The sequence below is a fragment of the Neopelma chrysocephalum genome, unplaced genomic scaffold (assembly GCF_003984885.1).
Source record: "Neopelma chrysocephalum unplaced genomic scaffold, ASM398488v2 Primary Assembly neopelma1_61b, whole genome shotgun sequence".
Lineage (NCBI taxonomy): Eukaryota > Metazoa > Chordata > Aves > Passeriformes > Pipridae > Neopelma > Neopelma chrysocephalum.
In genome coordinates, this window is record NW_020897717.1 from 7,539,829 (window position 1) to 7,558,325 (window position 18,497).

The following is an 18,497-nucleotide window of genomic DNA, read 5'->3' on the forward strand; positions in this document are numbered from 1 at the left end:
GTGTTATAACATGCATCAGTCAAGTGAAAGTTTAAATATTTATTAGAGCTGTGAATTCAAGCAATGCAAGACAACAATCTTGTGAACTGAAGTAAATTTTAGAAGAATAAATTTCATTTTCATTTTGTCTCAGTCTCCTAAATGCCAAAAAGTATAAAAAAAATTCACACCTTCCAAAACAGTAAGGTGACAGCGAATGGAGAAAAAAGAAATCACACCAAGTGATCTGCATAGTTTTGAAACTCAGAAGATACCACCCAAATCTTAAAATCCATTTTCTTGACTTCAAAAAACCATCTAAAATTCCCAAAGTACCTTTTTTTTTTTCTGTGCCTAATTCCCACTAAAATGATGGGAATTTAGATGCAATCCTACATAAACTTCTGCATTTACTCAAGTCAAGCAGTTCTATGATCTGGGTGTAAAACCAGAACTTCACTCCTGTAAAGAATGAGAATAAATGTGAACCATCCTGCAACATGGCAGGAATTTGGGAAGGGTTACAAAAAAAAACCCTGAAAATACAAACTGCAGTCACTTTGTAGAATAATTATAATTTCTGAAGGAAAGGTTGCATTGATACTAGTATTTTAAAAATACTATTATGAGGTGTAGTAAATGGCCACGTACAAAATACACTCCCACAATTCAGCTATGTCAGACAAAATATGTGAAGTGTATTTTGAGAAGGATCAAGTAAGAGTCATGATTAAATATTTTAGAATGATGGCTGATTAGAGGTAATCTACCATATTAGGATTTCAACCAGACAACAAAAAATTTTCATAATCTTAAAAATGTACGTTAAGAAAAAATGCATTTTTACATATTTGCTCTGCTGCAATGCATATTGAATGCATCTTCTCTAGCAGAAAAAATATCAAACATTAACTTGATCATGAGAAGAACTATTTCACATGAGTTGTTGTCAAATATGAACTCAGTATCATTACAATAATTTTCTAGTTCTGTACTGTGGTACTGTGAAAACCTTTTGGCTGGAGCAGAACTCTTGCTTTCTTGAGTTTGCCTGTGTGTTTGGAGAGTCTGTGAGGAGGGCTGGGGAGAAGGTGATGCTTGAGTTTGTGGACTTTGATCATTAGAATGAGAGTCCTCTTTTTTTTCTTTCTGTCCTGGAGGTTTTTCCTTCTTTTTTTCTGTACCGCTGTAAAATAAAGTGTAATGTAAGGGGGGAAAAAAAAGGAGAACAAGCAAATAAATTAAAAAGGTGGGAGAAAATGTCCTCTGTGAAAAGATGGGAGAAGCATTTAACAACTTGCTATGAATAATCACGGAAAGAAAACTTTGATTAGTTACTCACTCTCTTCAGGTTAGCATTTTGCTGAAATAAGATTTATTCACAAACTCCAAAAATAAAATACAGTGAGGGAGGCATAATGATGCCTTAGGCCCATAATGATTTTCTTATTTTTCTACCTTATAAGTTTTATAGGTAATAGAAGTAGATTTTAGAAATAAACCCCTTTCTCCCTCCTCCCCGTAGTATCCCTTAGTTTATACATTCCTTAATCCTTTCACCCCATTCCATACCCCCCTATCACCCTACCCCCATATCCAGTAGAAAATGTTTTGTCTCTTGTCAAGGCAAGCCTGTCTTGTTTGGAGAACGCCTGTATCTTGGCCTAAACCGCAGGACAGAGTCAAAGAACTGGGTCACCCTGCTCTCTGTACCCTGAAGATGACGAAGAATGATGAAGAAGGGGTCCCAAAAAGCACCCCAGACCCAATTCCGAGAGGCGGGCCAGGGGGTGGACCAGGCCAAAAGTTAGAGGATGGACACACTTGGGATTGGCCAGATATTGCTATAAATGTAACATCTCGGGCACAGCCCGGCGTGCGCCGTGTAACATCTCTTTGCCTTGGCATAATTAAACCCTTTCTTATCTCACCCCAGCTAAACGGCTCCTAGATTTTTTTCGTAGCACCAGCTCAGCAGGCATCAATAAGATGGTTTACTTATTTTTAATGCGCAGTTTTACTACATTTACTCTGATTTTAAAATGAACATAACTTTGATTTGAGCATGTCCTCTGTTCATAGGTGCTCCTACAGCATTCAAAGCTGACGCAAGTTGATGCACCACAAGTCTGCCGTCCCTCAGAAAAAAACCACCCTGTGGTTCAGTTCACTGACCACCTTACCGTCCTGCCAGACAAGGCTCAGTGCAAGTGAAAGGTAGGACCGTGACTTGTGCTATCTCCAATTAGCTTAAGCCCACCATGAAACTGTACCTCTCACTCTGTATTTCCGGACATGAGTGGTACTGCTTATCTTTGAGCTGCCACCAAAATTCTGAAATGCTGTTGCTTGTCCCTGGGCTCTCCCTGGCTGCACCAGAGTTCAAAGGAAATCATCCCTGAAAACTCATGACTGTTTTGATTTGTAGTTGACTAACATCAGACTGTCTTGCCACTTCTTTAGTGCCTTCAGTCAATGACCACTAAGAACATATCTTTATTTTCATAGTGCTGTATTTAGTAGGCTAATATTTGAAACAGATTTAAATACATGTCATTAAGAATCTTAAATCTATTAAGAACCAAACCAAAGGTTTGCTAAGTAAACAGAAAGATTAATTAAAAGGCTCTTCTATGAGGCAACATGCTTTTTAATATACTGAATCATTCAAACAATAACAGGACCTGAAAGAGAAGAGTACTCTGTACTACACAGTCTATTTATTTTCTAAGATAAAAGAATTAAATCTTCCAAGACAGACTTCTCAGTGAAGAAAACCAGCAAGATACAAACACCAGCTAAAAAGGAAAAAGAAAGATTTTTCTTTTAGTGTCAAAGTAGCCTGCAAAGTAAAAAATAAACAGTATCTTTCTGAACAGGAGAAGGCTGATTTCTGTTCTTACACCAATTTCCCCTGCCTCAAATCCTTGCATGATCTTAATTATTTGTGTTTCCACTTACCTTTTCCCAAAAATCCATAACAGTAAGACAACATTCAAAATAAATTCATAAAAATAGGCCCCCAATCATTCATAAGATTCTCTTTTTGCTTCTTTAGTTATTTCAATTAAAGTGTGTCATCTACCACTGAGACAAAGCCCCCAACATTTACATGAGTTCAACTTTTCCAACTGCTTTCCGAGAAGCAAAGCATTGAAAACCAGGTAAAACCATGAATAATAATAAAAACCCCAAATACATTTGTAAGGATCACTCAGGATTTCTACTGTAAACCATAACAACAAGTTTAAGATGTCAATATAATCCATCAGAGTTACATTTTCTTTTCAAAAAAACAGACAAAAACAAAACAAAGAGCTTTCACATTTCTTGAGAGCATATATGTGATCATAGAGAACAAAGCTTGAAGAACTGTGGGGTTTTGTTTAATAATTTATAGCCAAAAGTCCTTAATTAACTAGTAGCATAAAAAATTTTATTATTTTTTAATCAGAAGACTTAGCTTGCACTTCTGGATGCAAAATACACTACACTTAATATTATTGCAGTCTGTTGCAAGAAATGCAGAATAGTGAAATAAATTTTTGGAATCTCTTGTCATTAAAGAAAATGAGTCTTTCTATTCCTATGACAGGTACAGTCACGGACCTCTGCACTCCCTATCTCACAAGCATGGGATTTCTCACAACAAAGTCAATCTGTTAGGACAGGGGTTTTTTATGGCTTGTTGTTATACTTTTTTAACAAAACTGTATTTCAAGAAGACATGCTTCCAATTTTCCTTTTCCTTCTATTTAAGGATTTCAAAATACAGTCAAATAATGGTGAAAGACGGAAGGGAAGCAGGAAGAGAGAGAACACATCAACATAATGACTTCCGTAAGTCCACCTTGCATTGCTACAAAGAATGATCCTACTTGGTCAGAACAATGGCTCACCTGACATCATGTCTCTCTCATGGTACTATAAAAGGTTTCTCCAGGTCATTAGGTCATGGTGAGATCATTATCTCTAATGCCTTATACCTTGGATTTCAATGAAGTGCTTTTATCTACCACCAGGTTGTAAGTGGGATTCTTTTTTTGACTGCCATTTTAATTTGGAGGGAAATCATGTAGATATGTAGCAGTCTGAGTACTGAATACCTTCTGAATTTATTTGGTTTGCTCACTTCTGCTAAATTCTTCAGTTTAATTGTATTATGACTGGCTATTACACAGTGGCTCTCACAACTAATACCTCTTCAACTAGGCCTTGAGTAACAACTGAAACCAAATCAAAACCAGCACCTTTTCTTGTGGGTTTCTAAAAACTAGTTGCTCTGGGAAGCAGTCATTTAATGCAGCCAAAAATTCTTTCCAAAACCCAACCTGATGAGGCATTTCTTCAGCCTGCATCTGAGTAGTTGAGAGCTATTACTATCTGTCCTAATTTTGCAGCTTCTTTAATTTCACTTAGTACAATGTTTCATCCTTTGGGCCTCAACACACTGGCAGCTACTGCAGATGGCAGTCACTGTGAAACACGAAGACTATTCTTACCAGAAGCTGTTTTCAGAAGAATGTTTAGTCCTAAGGAAAAGGATCAAATAGGTCTCTGACAGTCAATGTTTGGTTGGGTTTTGTTTGCTTGTACAAAATACAAACCTGTTTCCATTCCAGATTATAGGACTGAGATTTTCTCAACACATACATGACTTTATCTCTGTCAATGGGACATATCTACCTGGTGTTCACAGAATATTCCTGGGCTCTGATTTTAGTGACAGCTGGTACTTTAGCATATCGTTGTTGACATGAGACATGCTGCTGCTGTGCAGCTACTGAGCCATGCCATCCAAGAAATGAAACTGCTCATTCATAGAAGAAATTCTCAGAGACGGCAGCTCTACAGGGCCCAGAGATCCAGAAATGGACAATATTAGGAGTGCACCAAACAGACACTGAACTTCAACAACAGTAACAATTTGGACACAAGTAGGTCTTCTATTTTGAGAAGATGTATGGCTACGTATAGTTAGAACATGAAAAGCCCTAGGCAGGCTATGGGGTCTGTTTAGAATCTAAAGTTAATTCTATATCTACAAATGACCATGCCCACTTGCTGCACCAGTCTAAGCTTCAGCCTGAAGAAAGACCTGGACAAGTTGGGGTGAAGCATCTCACGACCAGCTGATAGTCTCCTCTGGTCTCCCTCCTTTTCACCACAACAAATGTTAGAAATAAACACAGTTATCCTAACTTCGTAAGGAGATGGGACTACTATTAACATTCACTTACATTTCCTTTTACCTTTCTTGAGCTGGCAACTTTACAAAAGGATTTCTTCCAAGTACCACACAAATTTAAAAAATAAAGACATGAGAGTGAAAGGAACTGCTGGAAAGACAACTAAAGAGCCTTCCTAGGCCTTTCTAAAACATGTCTTGAGGAAAGGAGTCACATCTCTTCAGCTGCTCTGGAAACAGTGCGCTCCCCTGGACACTTATTCGGGGGCCCAGGGAGAGCTGCCCTCTGCATATTAAGGTTTTCCTCTTTTGGCTTATCCAGGTCTCCTTTTAAAGACCTTAACTCAGATGAAAGGGATGCCGGCCACTCCACTCTGCTCTTCTTATGTAGTCAAGTGTTGAGCAGCCAATGAATCAAGAAGATGATTCAGCACAAATGCAAGCTGAACACCACGGGAACCGGACTGGCTCTCATCAAAGTGCCAAGAGCTACACGGGTAAGATTAATGGAAAAGTGCTAACTAAGAAATACCTTCCTGCAGGAATGTCTTTTGTCCCTGTGCCTGTCACATTAGCAGATAGACACATACACTGATCACTGTTTGATTTACTGTTGAAAAGTAAACATAAGAATACAATAAAAAAAAAGATATGCAATACTACACAATAGAGAAGAGCAAAGAGTGGGGCATTACCCTTGCTTTGCAAGTTCCAAAGGGCACTAAAGCTTTTTCTGGTTTGTTCTCATACAGTTTATATTTTCATGCAGCATTTTTATTCCCTGAAGTATTTCCTTGTCTTGTTGTACAGCACAGTATTTACATCCACACTAGAAGATAAACCAGCCCCTGCAGTTACCAGAGTACTCTACAGAGGCCAAGAATTTGTTCACATAACTTACCACAGTTACACATCAGAGTATTCTCTGCCCCGTGGCTATATCTGGCAGCCTGTTCTTCACAACAAATAGGTACAAAACCTACTGTTCAAGAAGGCATGCAATCACTGTCTAACAGACCCACAGAAAAACACAGTTAAGCAAACACTTCGTTTACCATATGAAGCTGAAAGTATTATAAAGAGGAAAACTACTATTGTTTGGTTCTTGGCTCATTTAACTTACAAATTACTCAAGCAATGTTATTTCCACACATTTGAGATCTGATACTGATTTCATAGAGACTAAGTAGCCATATTTTGGGTTAAGATTTTATATACAAACCCGCAAACTTTTATCTTAAACAATTCACTATTGTTTCATAGCTATTTTGCTATTGCCTACTAATTACACTCCAGACAATGAAGTCAGTTTTGTCCTTTAATTTCCTTGGGAAGGAAAAACCACCAACATATAAATACCAGGAGGAAAAAATTCCCATTTGTACATTTGTGTATTTCCTTGGTGAGAATTCATTTTGGACACTATACGGTATAGAAATACTCTCAATTTATGAATTCCATTCAGAACCCTGCTGTAAGCAGTCCAACAACATGGTACATCTCCAAAGTTCATTTCTGCCTTACTAGACCTCAGGCAGCTCTGCTGAGTGTTGTGCAGAGACAAAAATCAAACTCTTGTTCTGTTTGTTTTTGGTTTTTTAATATATAAACATCTCAATTTTAATAAGAATTAGGTACCTTTTTGCAGCAGATGAAAGAGTTTCTTTTTTGGCAACAGAAACAGATGAACTGTGGCCTGTTTTCCTGCTTCCTGTACTTCCATTAGTTATACATGACATTGAGATGGCTTCTCGCAGGCTTGGCTGACCTAGAAAAAAGTAATATTGAAAAACACAAGGATTTAGATCTCTATCCAAAAGTCCATCTGAAAAAAACAAAAAACTCTCATTTGTGGACTTAGTGTCATACAGCAGCAGCCTGAGCATTTGGGACAACCATCCAGTGACATACACTCATGAAAGCTTTAATCTACGCAGCTGGACCCAGAAGACACCTGACAAGGGTCTGCTTCTCTACTGCCATGCTGCCATGAAATAATTACTAAGTTATTTAAGGGTTGGGATTCTAAGGATTGGGGGGGGGAGGGGGAAATCAAGATTTTCACTTTCTTTTCAGCTGCCCTTAGCACCTTAAAATACCTTTCAGTATATGCACTGTGGTATAGCTATTAAGTTTCTGATATTGCTCACTCTGTAGAACATCTGCCACATCCAGTGAACATTACAGACTCTCTCCAGGGATGAATCAAGAGTGTATATGTGAAGAAGGCTGTTGTCTGTCAGATGCCCACTTCACTCATTGCAGAAGTTTGGAACTATGCAGTGAATGTGGGAGGGGATTGCAAGGAAGACAAGGGAGAGCAAAGGCTCTTCTATTTTCAGAGCTGAACACTAGCCTGGCAATTAGCTTCCAGACCTGCCTCTGCCACAGAATGCCAGTGAAACACAAGGCATTTTAATCGAACCTGATGTTTCATCCTTTCCCACTAACTGTGTGTCTCTCTCTTTTTGTGTGCCTGTCTTATTTCCAAGGTCCTCCTCCTAAGCACTAAACTTGTACTTTTCTCCTCTGAAGCACTACATGCCCAGTAAAAAGATCCCCGGATTAATCTCACATTAAACATTCAAAAATCAGTGGTCACTTTTGAGCCCATCTCTGTGTCACATCCCCATTTCACAAACAGCAAGTTGTTACTTGGGGTCGTGATAACCAGTCACTCTGACTTCAGCAACAAGCATGAAGGACACAATCAACAGAAAAATAACAGGTCTGTGTTCATGGCACGCTTGGAATAGTGTGAGATAGATAAGGTCACACATTGAAGATAAAAGTGAGGAGTAAAAAAGCAACTCGGGAGAATCGACAACTCTGTGCACAGAGGACAAACTAACACAGATGCCTTATTTGAACAATACCAGCATTTGGTTCATTTGTCACATCACAGCTTTATCAGGCAGGTTGAGAGGCAAGTTAATTCTTATTTTAAACGAGCACTTTATATATGAGAGATACTCATCAAGGGAACATTAGATTTCAGAACTATTTGTATGAAGGCAGAAATGGGCTGACTTGCACTAACCATATACTTCTTCAAAATGCACCATGCACCATGTGATCACACCTGAAATTCAGATCAGGAAAGCAAAAAGGAGCATGCAGAACATGCCAGGCAGAAATGAGAAAAAAAGGAAATCTGAAGAAAGTAAAAGTACACTTAAAACCAGAAACACTTCAAAGGTTATTTTCTTTCTAAATTCTGTATAAATCAATTTGCTGTGTGATTCCTTCCAACCGGTAATCTTTAGAGACTGTTTATTTGGACCATAAACATTTGGAACACAGATTTTATTTTAGAAGGTAGTATAGTGCACAAAACCTCTAAAGCTCCAGAGATTTTTACTCTATGTAACCCAGATGCAAAACCAAAAGTGCATGAGCTTAAAAAGTACTTTTACTATTAGAAGCCTATAAATTAGCTTCTTTTATTTTCAGTGACAAAGTAAATCATCTTCTTTGTGGAGATGCACAATATCAAGGCCTATGATTCACTCTTGAACTGCATATGACCTTAACATCTCTGTCTGCTCATTGTAATAGATTAATGCCTGTCCAACCAGCACTAGCATGGCTTTCCAGAAACGTGAATCCGGAGACGTAACAGCGGTAATTGTCAGTACAGTGGGGAAAGCATTCAGTGGAAAGTGTAAAGAACAACAGTGCTACAGACAAGGCACAGGAGCTTAATAAGATGGAGAACACACTGTCGGCTTTATCAAGCAAGGAGCACATAGCCGTTTTGTTTACTGATGACATCTAGAATGATTACCCCTACTAGGTATGGAAAGTGTTATTTCCTGTATATGTCTAGGGACAAAACTGATTAGAAATAAAAATCTACATCAGTGTAAAACTCTGTATCAGTGTAGTGTCATGTACTCATTACAGAAATGTGCACTACTCCATGCAGGGATGAACACAATAATAATTAAAAAAAGGGAACCAAACAGCAGTTTTGGGATTATTTGTTTTTCAGTAAAGTGGATATTGATAGTAGATCTGCAAAGTGCTTCCTACTGTCAACAAGTGGCATGCAAAATAACATTTGAGATTAAGATTTTTGAATCAAAGTAAAAACAAATTTTGCAAAATGACTGACAATGAAATATAGCCTGGATAAAAACCTGCAGTGACCATTTTGTTTTAAGTGTCAAAAATGTATCAGGCTTTCTTACACTCCAGAAAAAAATCTTGATCGGTTACAGTAGTGTGCCACACTTGACATGCAATAAAATGTAAAAAAGGAAGAAAAGCAATGAAAAAACCCCAACAAATAAAAATCCCTGAACCCCAGACCCAATACCCCTCAGAAAGAAGACCCCTTCCAAACTCTATAATTGCATTTTAACTAGATATTCAAAAGTGACTTTTAGAATACCTACTTTTAATGGGGATAAAATTCAATTTATCATCTGCAATTATATGTAAAGAAAAAGCATTTATATTTTAAATCCATGAGAAGGAAGTGCAAGTTTAAGCCCTGTGCACATCCCAAGCAGCGAAGCAGTAAAGCCTGGCTGCACACAGAGACAGAGACACACAACAGGGATCTTTCCAGCTGGGTCATAAATCTGAGGAAGCGGACCCACCAGGCCAAACCACTCAATTCTCTTCGTGACTCTTAACCAGGGCATCTCTACAGTCAAAAGATGTCAAAAATTAACACCACTATAACCTTCTTCACTGCAGAGATAATACTTCATAGTCACAGTAGTCAAGTGACTTTGCTTCAGACACCTGGGAAATAATGAAGCAGCACAGGAGAACACAAATTCCAGATCAATACACTAAAACAATTGAGTTCTCCCAGCACTCTGGCTGCACATCTCTGCCAATATCATGTCATACGTCACCTGCTAGCATAAACAGTCTGAAATTTTTCAGGCTGAATAGCAGTCAGCATTATCTGCTAGCTTGGAACAAAAGCTAGACATAAACTTAACATAAAATGAAAGCCAGTGTATGGTGACCAGGATTAAAGCCAAATTGTCAGAGATCAAAGTGGTAAAAAATGTCTTTTATGGATAATGGATTCATCTGTTCTGATAATTTTCATAGAATAGTATCTGTTGAGTTCAAAAGAAGCATTTCATTAACATCTGTCAAGTATACAAATGTGTGACTTAAAGATAAGTAGGACTAGAAAAAACAGAACCACAATAAACCAAAAATCTTTTTCCAACTCTTTATCAGCCTTGATTAGCTAACTGGGGAAAAAAATGAAGCCAAGCTGTAAGAGACAGTGTTAAGTTTTGAAAATGTGTGTCCTGTGATAATACGACATTTTTCTCTCCAAACATACTTAAACAGTGCTAGAGCTGAGGATCAGTTAGTAATTCATTTTTCCCAAAACTCAAAAGTTACAATATTTTAGGTTAAAATGTAGTTTATTGTGTTATTAGTCATGTTTACTGAAACATCAATTTGCTTAATATCTTCGTATTTGCCAATATCCTGACAGGCAAACTGCCTTACAAAATAAAACCAAACCCTTCTTTCCCTTCTTCAGGTAGTTCCAATTTAAAGTAACAAGCTGCAGCTATATTATAACTTCTCTGGACACTTAATTCAAGTGGATTTAAAAGAAAAAGCTCAACAAATTACATGTTACAAAAATTAAAAAGTGGGGCTCTATAGCTTATTTATTTTTTTTCCTCTTCATTAAGGCATACAATACCCAAGTCCTTCAAAAACCTTAAAATACTTCACTTGCAGCAAAACTTTACAAAGATTTCTATATTTCAAATATATTACATGCCCTGGGGTTTTGTGCAAATAAAAATGATGCCTGGAAGGACAGGAAACCAATTTAGTACTCTTACTAAAGAAGCGTACAACGTTAACTCACCAGAGAGCCCACAGAGGTGAGTTGCAGAAAACCAGACAGAAACAGTTCTAAGTGTACCAGAACATAAGATTTTATCTGCACTTCCTTCCTAATATAACAACATCAAAAACAAACTAGAAATTATGACAAATCCTAAATTTATTTCAAGATTTTATAATGAATTGTAAGAAAGCAGCTAATTGTAGCCACTGCTCTGTTTCCAAACTTTCGAAGGACCTCAAGTCCCTCAGTTCACGGAAGATGCTGGCGAAGAAACAGATCGGAAGCACTAAAAGTCTTTTCAAAGTGAGTACTGTATTCTGAAGGGTAGAGAAATATTTTCTTCAGCATTTTGTTTTATTCAACTACTTCACTTACATAATGAGAGTCAAATTTTGATTGAGACTTCTTAATTAGAAAAAAATGTTCTCTTCTTCTGTCACATGAACAAACATTACAGGTCAGGGTGAGATACTAGGCCTCAAATAATAACAAAAACACAACAAGAAAAATAATTCAGTCCGCTACCTATGGGTTATGCTGCTTCTTGTTTAATAATCAAATTTTAAGAAAGAACTAAGTTTTGACAAACTTCATTATTCTTACAATAATTATATCCAGCTGAAAAGATGCAGGTTTCTTACTTTTTTTTTTTAAATTGAGGCCAAATTTCACAAATTTTAACTGACAGTTAGCAATTAAACATACGTTATTTGTCATTTCCTATTAAAAAGAAAAGAACTATTTGAATAGAGGCATGTTTATATGCAACAGTTTGAGAATGTATAGCTAATGCATAAATCTTGAGATGCAAGTGAATCTCTCCTAACAGGTAGATAAACTAACTAAAATGTTAAGAATAATTAAATACATATTTTGAGACTTCCTACAAAACTTTTATAGCTAGAGACTTAACCCATAGATATCTAACTTAAATGATCCTCCTATAGATATAAAACTACTTTTTCAGGTGTTAGGGGAGCCATGGCTTCGCTCTTTGGGCATGCATTTAAAACATGGAAACTGAAGACTTCTTTGTCCAATTGCATGTTAAAACCACACCCCCCTTTTCCTTCTCCCTCCTATCTTATTATTTTGCTGTACTTTTCTAGAGGCACCATCTCAAAATTGCTCAAATTGCTCAACCAATTGTCAAGTGCGCTAAATCCAAGCAGAGGAAATAAAATTTTAACTATGATAATTTGAAACAATATGATATAGTCTGGCAAACAGTGATGAAAAAGCTATTGCAGTGTTATAAACAATAAGCAGTTCTTATTTGAAAAAGTTAATGGCAACACTGAATTCTTCCAACACTGCAATTCTTAGTTTGAGAAGCATCATGGAGAACAGCAGAGTACCACTCAGGAAAATTTGCCTGCTGTTCTAATAAAAGCACACAGATGCAAAAAACATACCCAAAACTGTAAGAAGCATATAGCAAAAGAATAAGGATACTTATCACTACAACTGAAAAATGCTCTACAATGCTCTGAATATCTTCTCCAATGAACAAGATTAAGATTACTAGGTTATAGAAATTAAAAAAAAAAAAAAAACAAAAACTCCTGAATTTTTTTCTTCACTTCTCTTCCTAAACTTGGTTTAGCTCGTTATTGACCTTTAGTTCATTAATGTCCTCTAGTCCAAATTCTTTGAATAAGGGAAATATATGAAGAACATAAAAAATTGTAAGTATAAAAGAAGAAAAAGAAAATACTCAATAAGTCAGAACAGAAGATAGAAAAAATGGAGAAGAAATGCAGAAAATATAATTTTAATGCAGAAAGAACAGATGGCACTAAAACCAATACCTGGAAAATGCATTAAGACCTCAAGAGTATCATTATTTGTTATGCGAGCATACAGTCTGCAGACTTCAACTGGACTTTTCCCATGAGTAAAATGACATATGTACAAGCTTGCCAGGTTAGTTTTAATATTGTGGATAAGAACTTATGTCTGACCACTACCATAAACATTTTCCTATTTATGTTTCTATTTTCTCTTCCATTAACATTTACTGATTAGACAAGATAAACATGTACTCAGTTATAGAACAACTCTGCTCATTTTAAGACTAAAAAGCCACAAAATGCAAGTCTGTCTTATGCTTTCATTAATGAAGCTTGCTGATCACCTGAAGTCAATTTTTGTTAACATAAAACAAAATGACAATGTTATTGAAAGGAAACCATTGTTGAGATAAGGAAAAAATTACATCTGAAGTGCTTTGCTTACATTAGTGCAATGAGACAGAATTTGATGAGACATACTATTTCATATAAGAGAAGGAATCAGGAAAAGAAGGAAAACTTGATGGGATACTATTTTAAAAGCCCACTGCACAAAGGAAAAATGAAAAATAAAAATAAAAATCCCCCACCAACTGCATTTCCAGTAAATAGCTGCTTTTGTGGGTCCCCAAGAACACTGCTTTAAGCAAAATAAAATGTCTCTCAGTCTGCCAGCCTGCACTGTCATGAGAAACCCTTTCTGCAAATTGCCATCCACTATTCCGATTTCACTTTGTGAGTTCAATTTGCATATGAGTTATTTGATATCAATTCCTGTCCAAGCAATAGGAAATGTTCCTCCAAAGGTTTAACCTTTGACAAGCCTCCTCATTATTTCTGAGTCTAGAAAAAGGACATGAACTCTGTGTCTCTACAGGCAGACATCAGATGTACTTTCTGGTAGACGGCCACTTTTTCAGGCACAAGCTCATACTCCAGTGAAATGATTAGCCTGAGATATTTTACTGGTGCTATTGTGTGGCACAAACTTGTCCACACACCCAGAGCCTGAGGGATGAATTCTCCTGTTACACACATTTTGATACCCTGGAAGATTTTAATAGGTTTACCAGGCACCAGCTGTGAGCCAATCTATCTTGCTGGCAGCCACAAGTACCAGACTGCTTTATGCTTTCCTTTTCTTCACTGTCCAGGTAATCTTTGGTTTGGGAACTTTTTGTGAATGTTAACAGCATCAATCATGCATCAACAGCAGAGGCATGTGGCAACAAGAGCACAGAGCTGCCAAAAGCAAAGAATTTCCCACCAAAGAAATTCTTCTTACAAAGCCATCTATTAAAAAAGAAAATAAAGAGAGAAAGGAAAAAATATCCCACAAACACACTCCCACACCCTGATCCCCACAAACCCCATAGCTGCTGGGGATCTGATCTCTAACCAAGCTCTTACACATTTCTAATCCTCAACACTGCCTTCAGACCTGGTAATTTCTCCTTTGTGTAGTTATTCTTAGCTGTGTGCAGAGCTGGAGAAGTACTATCATAGCCTTTTTTTTTTTTAAGAGATTCTCTCTATTTAGAATAACTTTGCATTGAGAAGTCACATGTGAACACTCCCAGCCTGCTTTTCTCTATGAAATACAGACAAGTGTTAATCCTGTTGCAATTCCTACTAGAAGTATTTTCCTTATTCAGTATCTCCACTTCATGCTTTACCAGGAGGCACTGCAGTGGATAAAAAATCTTGCCCTTTATCTTATCTTCTACAGTTCACAAATCCCTGTATGAAGAGTAGTTTGCTTCTGAGAGAGGGCTAGACACATAAAATCATAGGTAGCAACCTCCTGACTGATAGCCCATGAGTTAGAAATAAAAATCTACCCATGCCCAGATGCATTTTTTCACTGAAGACTGGACTAAGTTCAAAATAAGCATGTGGCACAAATGTAGGAAAAAAAGAAAAACTAAGATTTAAAGGGTAATGCAAAAACTTTATCTTCAGCTACTGTTTCAATCTATCAACCTAAAATAAAAAAGCAAGAAAATTAAGAACAGAATTAGATCACCAGATGTGCAATGCAGACAAACTAGACAAAGGATGAAGAGATCGCTTTTTGTACTAAGTTGAGCCATCAACTTCAGAATAAGAAAAAACAGCGAAAAAGCTACCAGGATTTGTCCCCTTTAGCCTGATTCACAGACTATTCACAACACTTATTTTTAGCCCATAAAAAATCTCTCTTCAAAGACACTGGTGAGGTGGCAACAAAAAAAAATTGAAAGGTTTTAGAAAACTCATTTCAGCAAAAAGTAGGAAAGACTCCTTCAAACTAGGTTAGTTATTGCCTCATACTCAGACTAAAACCCCTTTGTTTGATGGAAAGATTCAAGATGGCTTTTTCCGGTACTATGATAAGTTCAGTTTGTTTTGAAAGTATTTATCTCACTGTGTTGCCATACTTGAAATTAAACACATCTCTCTCAATGAAATCATAAGTCTATATACATATCTATGCTCTTTAGTAACTCTTTAGTATGTCAGTATGTATTTAAGGGCTGTTGTAGAGAAAAATACTTCTGTGATTGAAAGCCTCAGCATTTTTTTAAAGAAAACCAAGAAAACCTACCTATAATATTTACCATGAAACCGCAATTATTGTATTGCAGAAATCCAGACTCTTGACAGGATCACGAACACCAAAACGAATTTTGGAGGAATACAGTTACCTTTGCAGCAATCATGACTTGACTAGTAAGAGCCTGTTATATACATGTATAATACTTCAAAGAAAACTTAACAATTACTTCCTTGAGTATTATTTTTGTATGGCAATTCAGATCTTCTACTAATCCTACTCATTCAAGAAAATAATACAATGATGTCTGTTAAAACATTTCAAGAGTTTTTTAGCTATTGAATGAACTTAAAATACAAAAATCAAATGTAGAACCTAAGGTATTGTGAAAAGCTATGAACTTGTTTTAATCTCAAGCTTATTCTTCGAAACTAATTTTAGACTCTTAAAAAATTCCAGTGATTGTATGTGAGCATTTTCTTTCGTGATGTCTTTATACCATCTATATACAGCTGATTTCATGATTAACAGCGAAGTTAATGTGTTTTCTGGTGGTATTAGGTAACTGAACACAATGGGGACACATCCACCACAAATTAAATACAGTGCCAATTAGTCATAACTCATAAGTTCAATGTATTGGATCATACATGTACATATCTGTCCCAGTTCCCATCTCCTTCTTCACAGTTACAAGCTGTTGTTGTTCATTTGTAGAGATTTATATGACCAAACTGAAGATATTTAGATATTCCACCCTCTGTCTGCACTGCCTCCTCCAAATAATTAGTTTATTTTTCACTGCACAAATTGACCTAGACAACTCGGTATGGTCCCAAGATCCCCAGAAAGGAGATGGCCCCAAGGCATTTTGCAGAACACAGTAAGTTTGTCCTGCCTGTACACAAAGTTTGCTGGGTATTAGACAGCTCCAAGTCAAAGGTTTTTAGCCATGTTTGTGCACATCCGAGCTCCTCTGCATTTAAATGGGAAGAATAAGGTACAATGGTGCATTTTGACCACAGTTTTTCACTTCAATATTTTCTTTTTGTCATAATGGACAGCAGACAGCAGAGTGATTTAGTCAAAATACTTGCCAGAGCTCTATTTACAAAGAGTTAAAAAAGGAAGCCTCAATCTTGATGGGACCAGACATGTAAATCAGATAGATAAAAGCTGCATTTATAAGCAGGGATGACAACAATCTACCATTCAGCAAGCAAGAGAGAATGGCAGGATTCAGAGCTCAAGCCAATTAAGCATCATGACTTCCTTCCATCTGGCAGAGAGACTGCAAAACCACTTAATTAAGGAATTTGATATCTCTGCCACATCTAAAATAATTCAAACTTTCAGCATTTTCAGCTTTTGCATTTTCAGCCTGTATGATGCAGGCTATGTTGTATCAGTTCAATTATACTGGCACTGGTGTAACAGGTGTAGTTCAAGATTGAAACACAGGGATGGATCCCAGAGATGTCTGTGCTACGCGGTTTGATGGTGTTACATGAAATTATGTATTTAATTTGTGGTGGATGTGTCCCCATTGTGTTCAGTTACCTAGTACCACCAGAAAACACATTACCTTCACTGTTAATCATGAAATCAGCTTTATGCAGATGGGATAAAGACATCACAGAAGAAACCACTTCTAGGTGTGAATTATTTGAAATATGACCTAACCTTTTCTTTAATTAGAGATCTGATCTATGCCACAAATATACATAGCTGTAATTTTCTTTGAATACACAACTTTAAGTTAGACTAAGTCCAAAACTTGATTCAAATAGTTCTCCAGAAGAGAAAATTAAATGTCCATAGGAAGAAAAAAAAAAAGTAAAAATTAGCGCAAACCCAGTTTCTTTACTCTTTAACAATCCTACATATTTCAAAGTTGCAATGTAGAAGTTACTAGTGACTAACCAAAAGAGAGATTGCTGAGTGCCTACGTGGCCATTTCTTACGAGACCTACTGGTGGCGAAATAACTATATTCAGAAAGCCTTCTTATTTGGTGGCAATATGTTTTGATTTTTGTTTTCTTTTTAATTTAGGGGTAGGGGGAAATGCAGCCTCTAATATGCCCTTTCAGTTGAGTAACTTCTAGGTGAAGTCAAAGCTGAGACTAAAAACTGTCCAGAAGCCCAAGAACCTACAATGGCAGGCTGAAGACTGCAGCTGTAAAGCATTGCACGATTTACATTGAAACAGGAACTTTATAGCAAGAAATTAGGAAAATTTTCAGGGGCATCAAGAACATAAAAATCTTAGCAAAAATTAGCAGGCATATTTCAGATATCTATTAGCCATATACATTTAAGCCACTATTAAAAAATCTAACCCCTCCAGCTCAAAATATATCTGCTTTTCCAAATGAGACAGTAATGGGAAAAAAGAAGCGACCAATGGAGAACATTCTAACATGATTAACACTCTGACTGCAGAGTTTACCAAATATGGGCTTACCTTTACTTGGTGCTGATTTTCTCACAGAAGCTACATGGTCTTCAGAGATAGCAAGACGCCTTAGCACATCAGCCAGCGCTGCTTTTAGCACAGTGATTTCATCTTCTTGTTGCTGCACTCTCAGCTCCAGGGCTGAAAGACGGTCCTGGACATCGGATGTGCTCGCAGCCGAGATGCTGTCATCTGCATAGCAGAAAGAGGCATTTAACTGGTTTGTTCTGAATTAAAAGCCACAGAAAGGAGCATCCACAGCATGAGTACGTCTGTCCCATCATTTTGAAATACTGAAGACATTCAAAAAAACATGTTCAGGCAAATAAGGAACAGATATTATGTCAAACATCAAATTAATGCTTCAAGACAGAAATGTTACTAATCTTTATCTAAGACAGAAGGCTTAAGAAGTGTGGCCCTATTACAATCTCAAGAGGCAAAGTGCTTTCTGTTAAAATAGCGTAGAAAGGAAAACACGCTTACCAGTAGAAGGAAGACTGAAATCAAGATTTTTTAAACAGCCAATTGAATAAACTAAAAAAGTATAAAACTGTGGTAAAGTTTCGCAATATATTCTTTTGGAACTGTTTAAGAATTTTAACTATGATTCTTAATATCAAAGCCAGTTGTAAAGTAAAAAAAAAAAACAGCTCCACAGTTGAAAAGACAAGTATTGCTAGCCATGACCTAAATG

The 18,497-nt window shown here is 36.8% G+C and overlaps 1 protein-coding gene across 5 annotated transcripts in view; it reads right to left on the reverse strand.

Annotated features, from left to right (window-relative positions):
* Window positions 1-18,497, reverse strand: part of EML4 (EMAP like 4) — a 150,265-nt gene that overhangs the window by 52,992 nt on the left and 78,776 nt on the right. For 3 of the 5 annotated variants that reach the window (XM_027681814.1, XM_027681813.1, XM_027681812.1), the window contains exons 2-4: window positions 17,810-17,992; window positions 6,806-6,935; window positions 992-1,165 (exon numbers count right to left, since the gene is read on the reverse strand). In XM_027681814.1, the coding sequence (XP_027537615.1) occupies window positions 992-1,165; window positions 6,806-6,935; window positions 17,810-17,992 (487 nt within the window). The remainder of the gene's footprint in view (window positions 1-991; window positions 1,166-6,805; window positions 6,936-17,809; window positions 17,993-18,497) is intronic. The other 2 variants (XM_027681816.1, XM_027681815.1) reach the window with 1 other exon arrangement.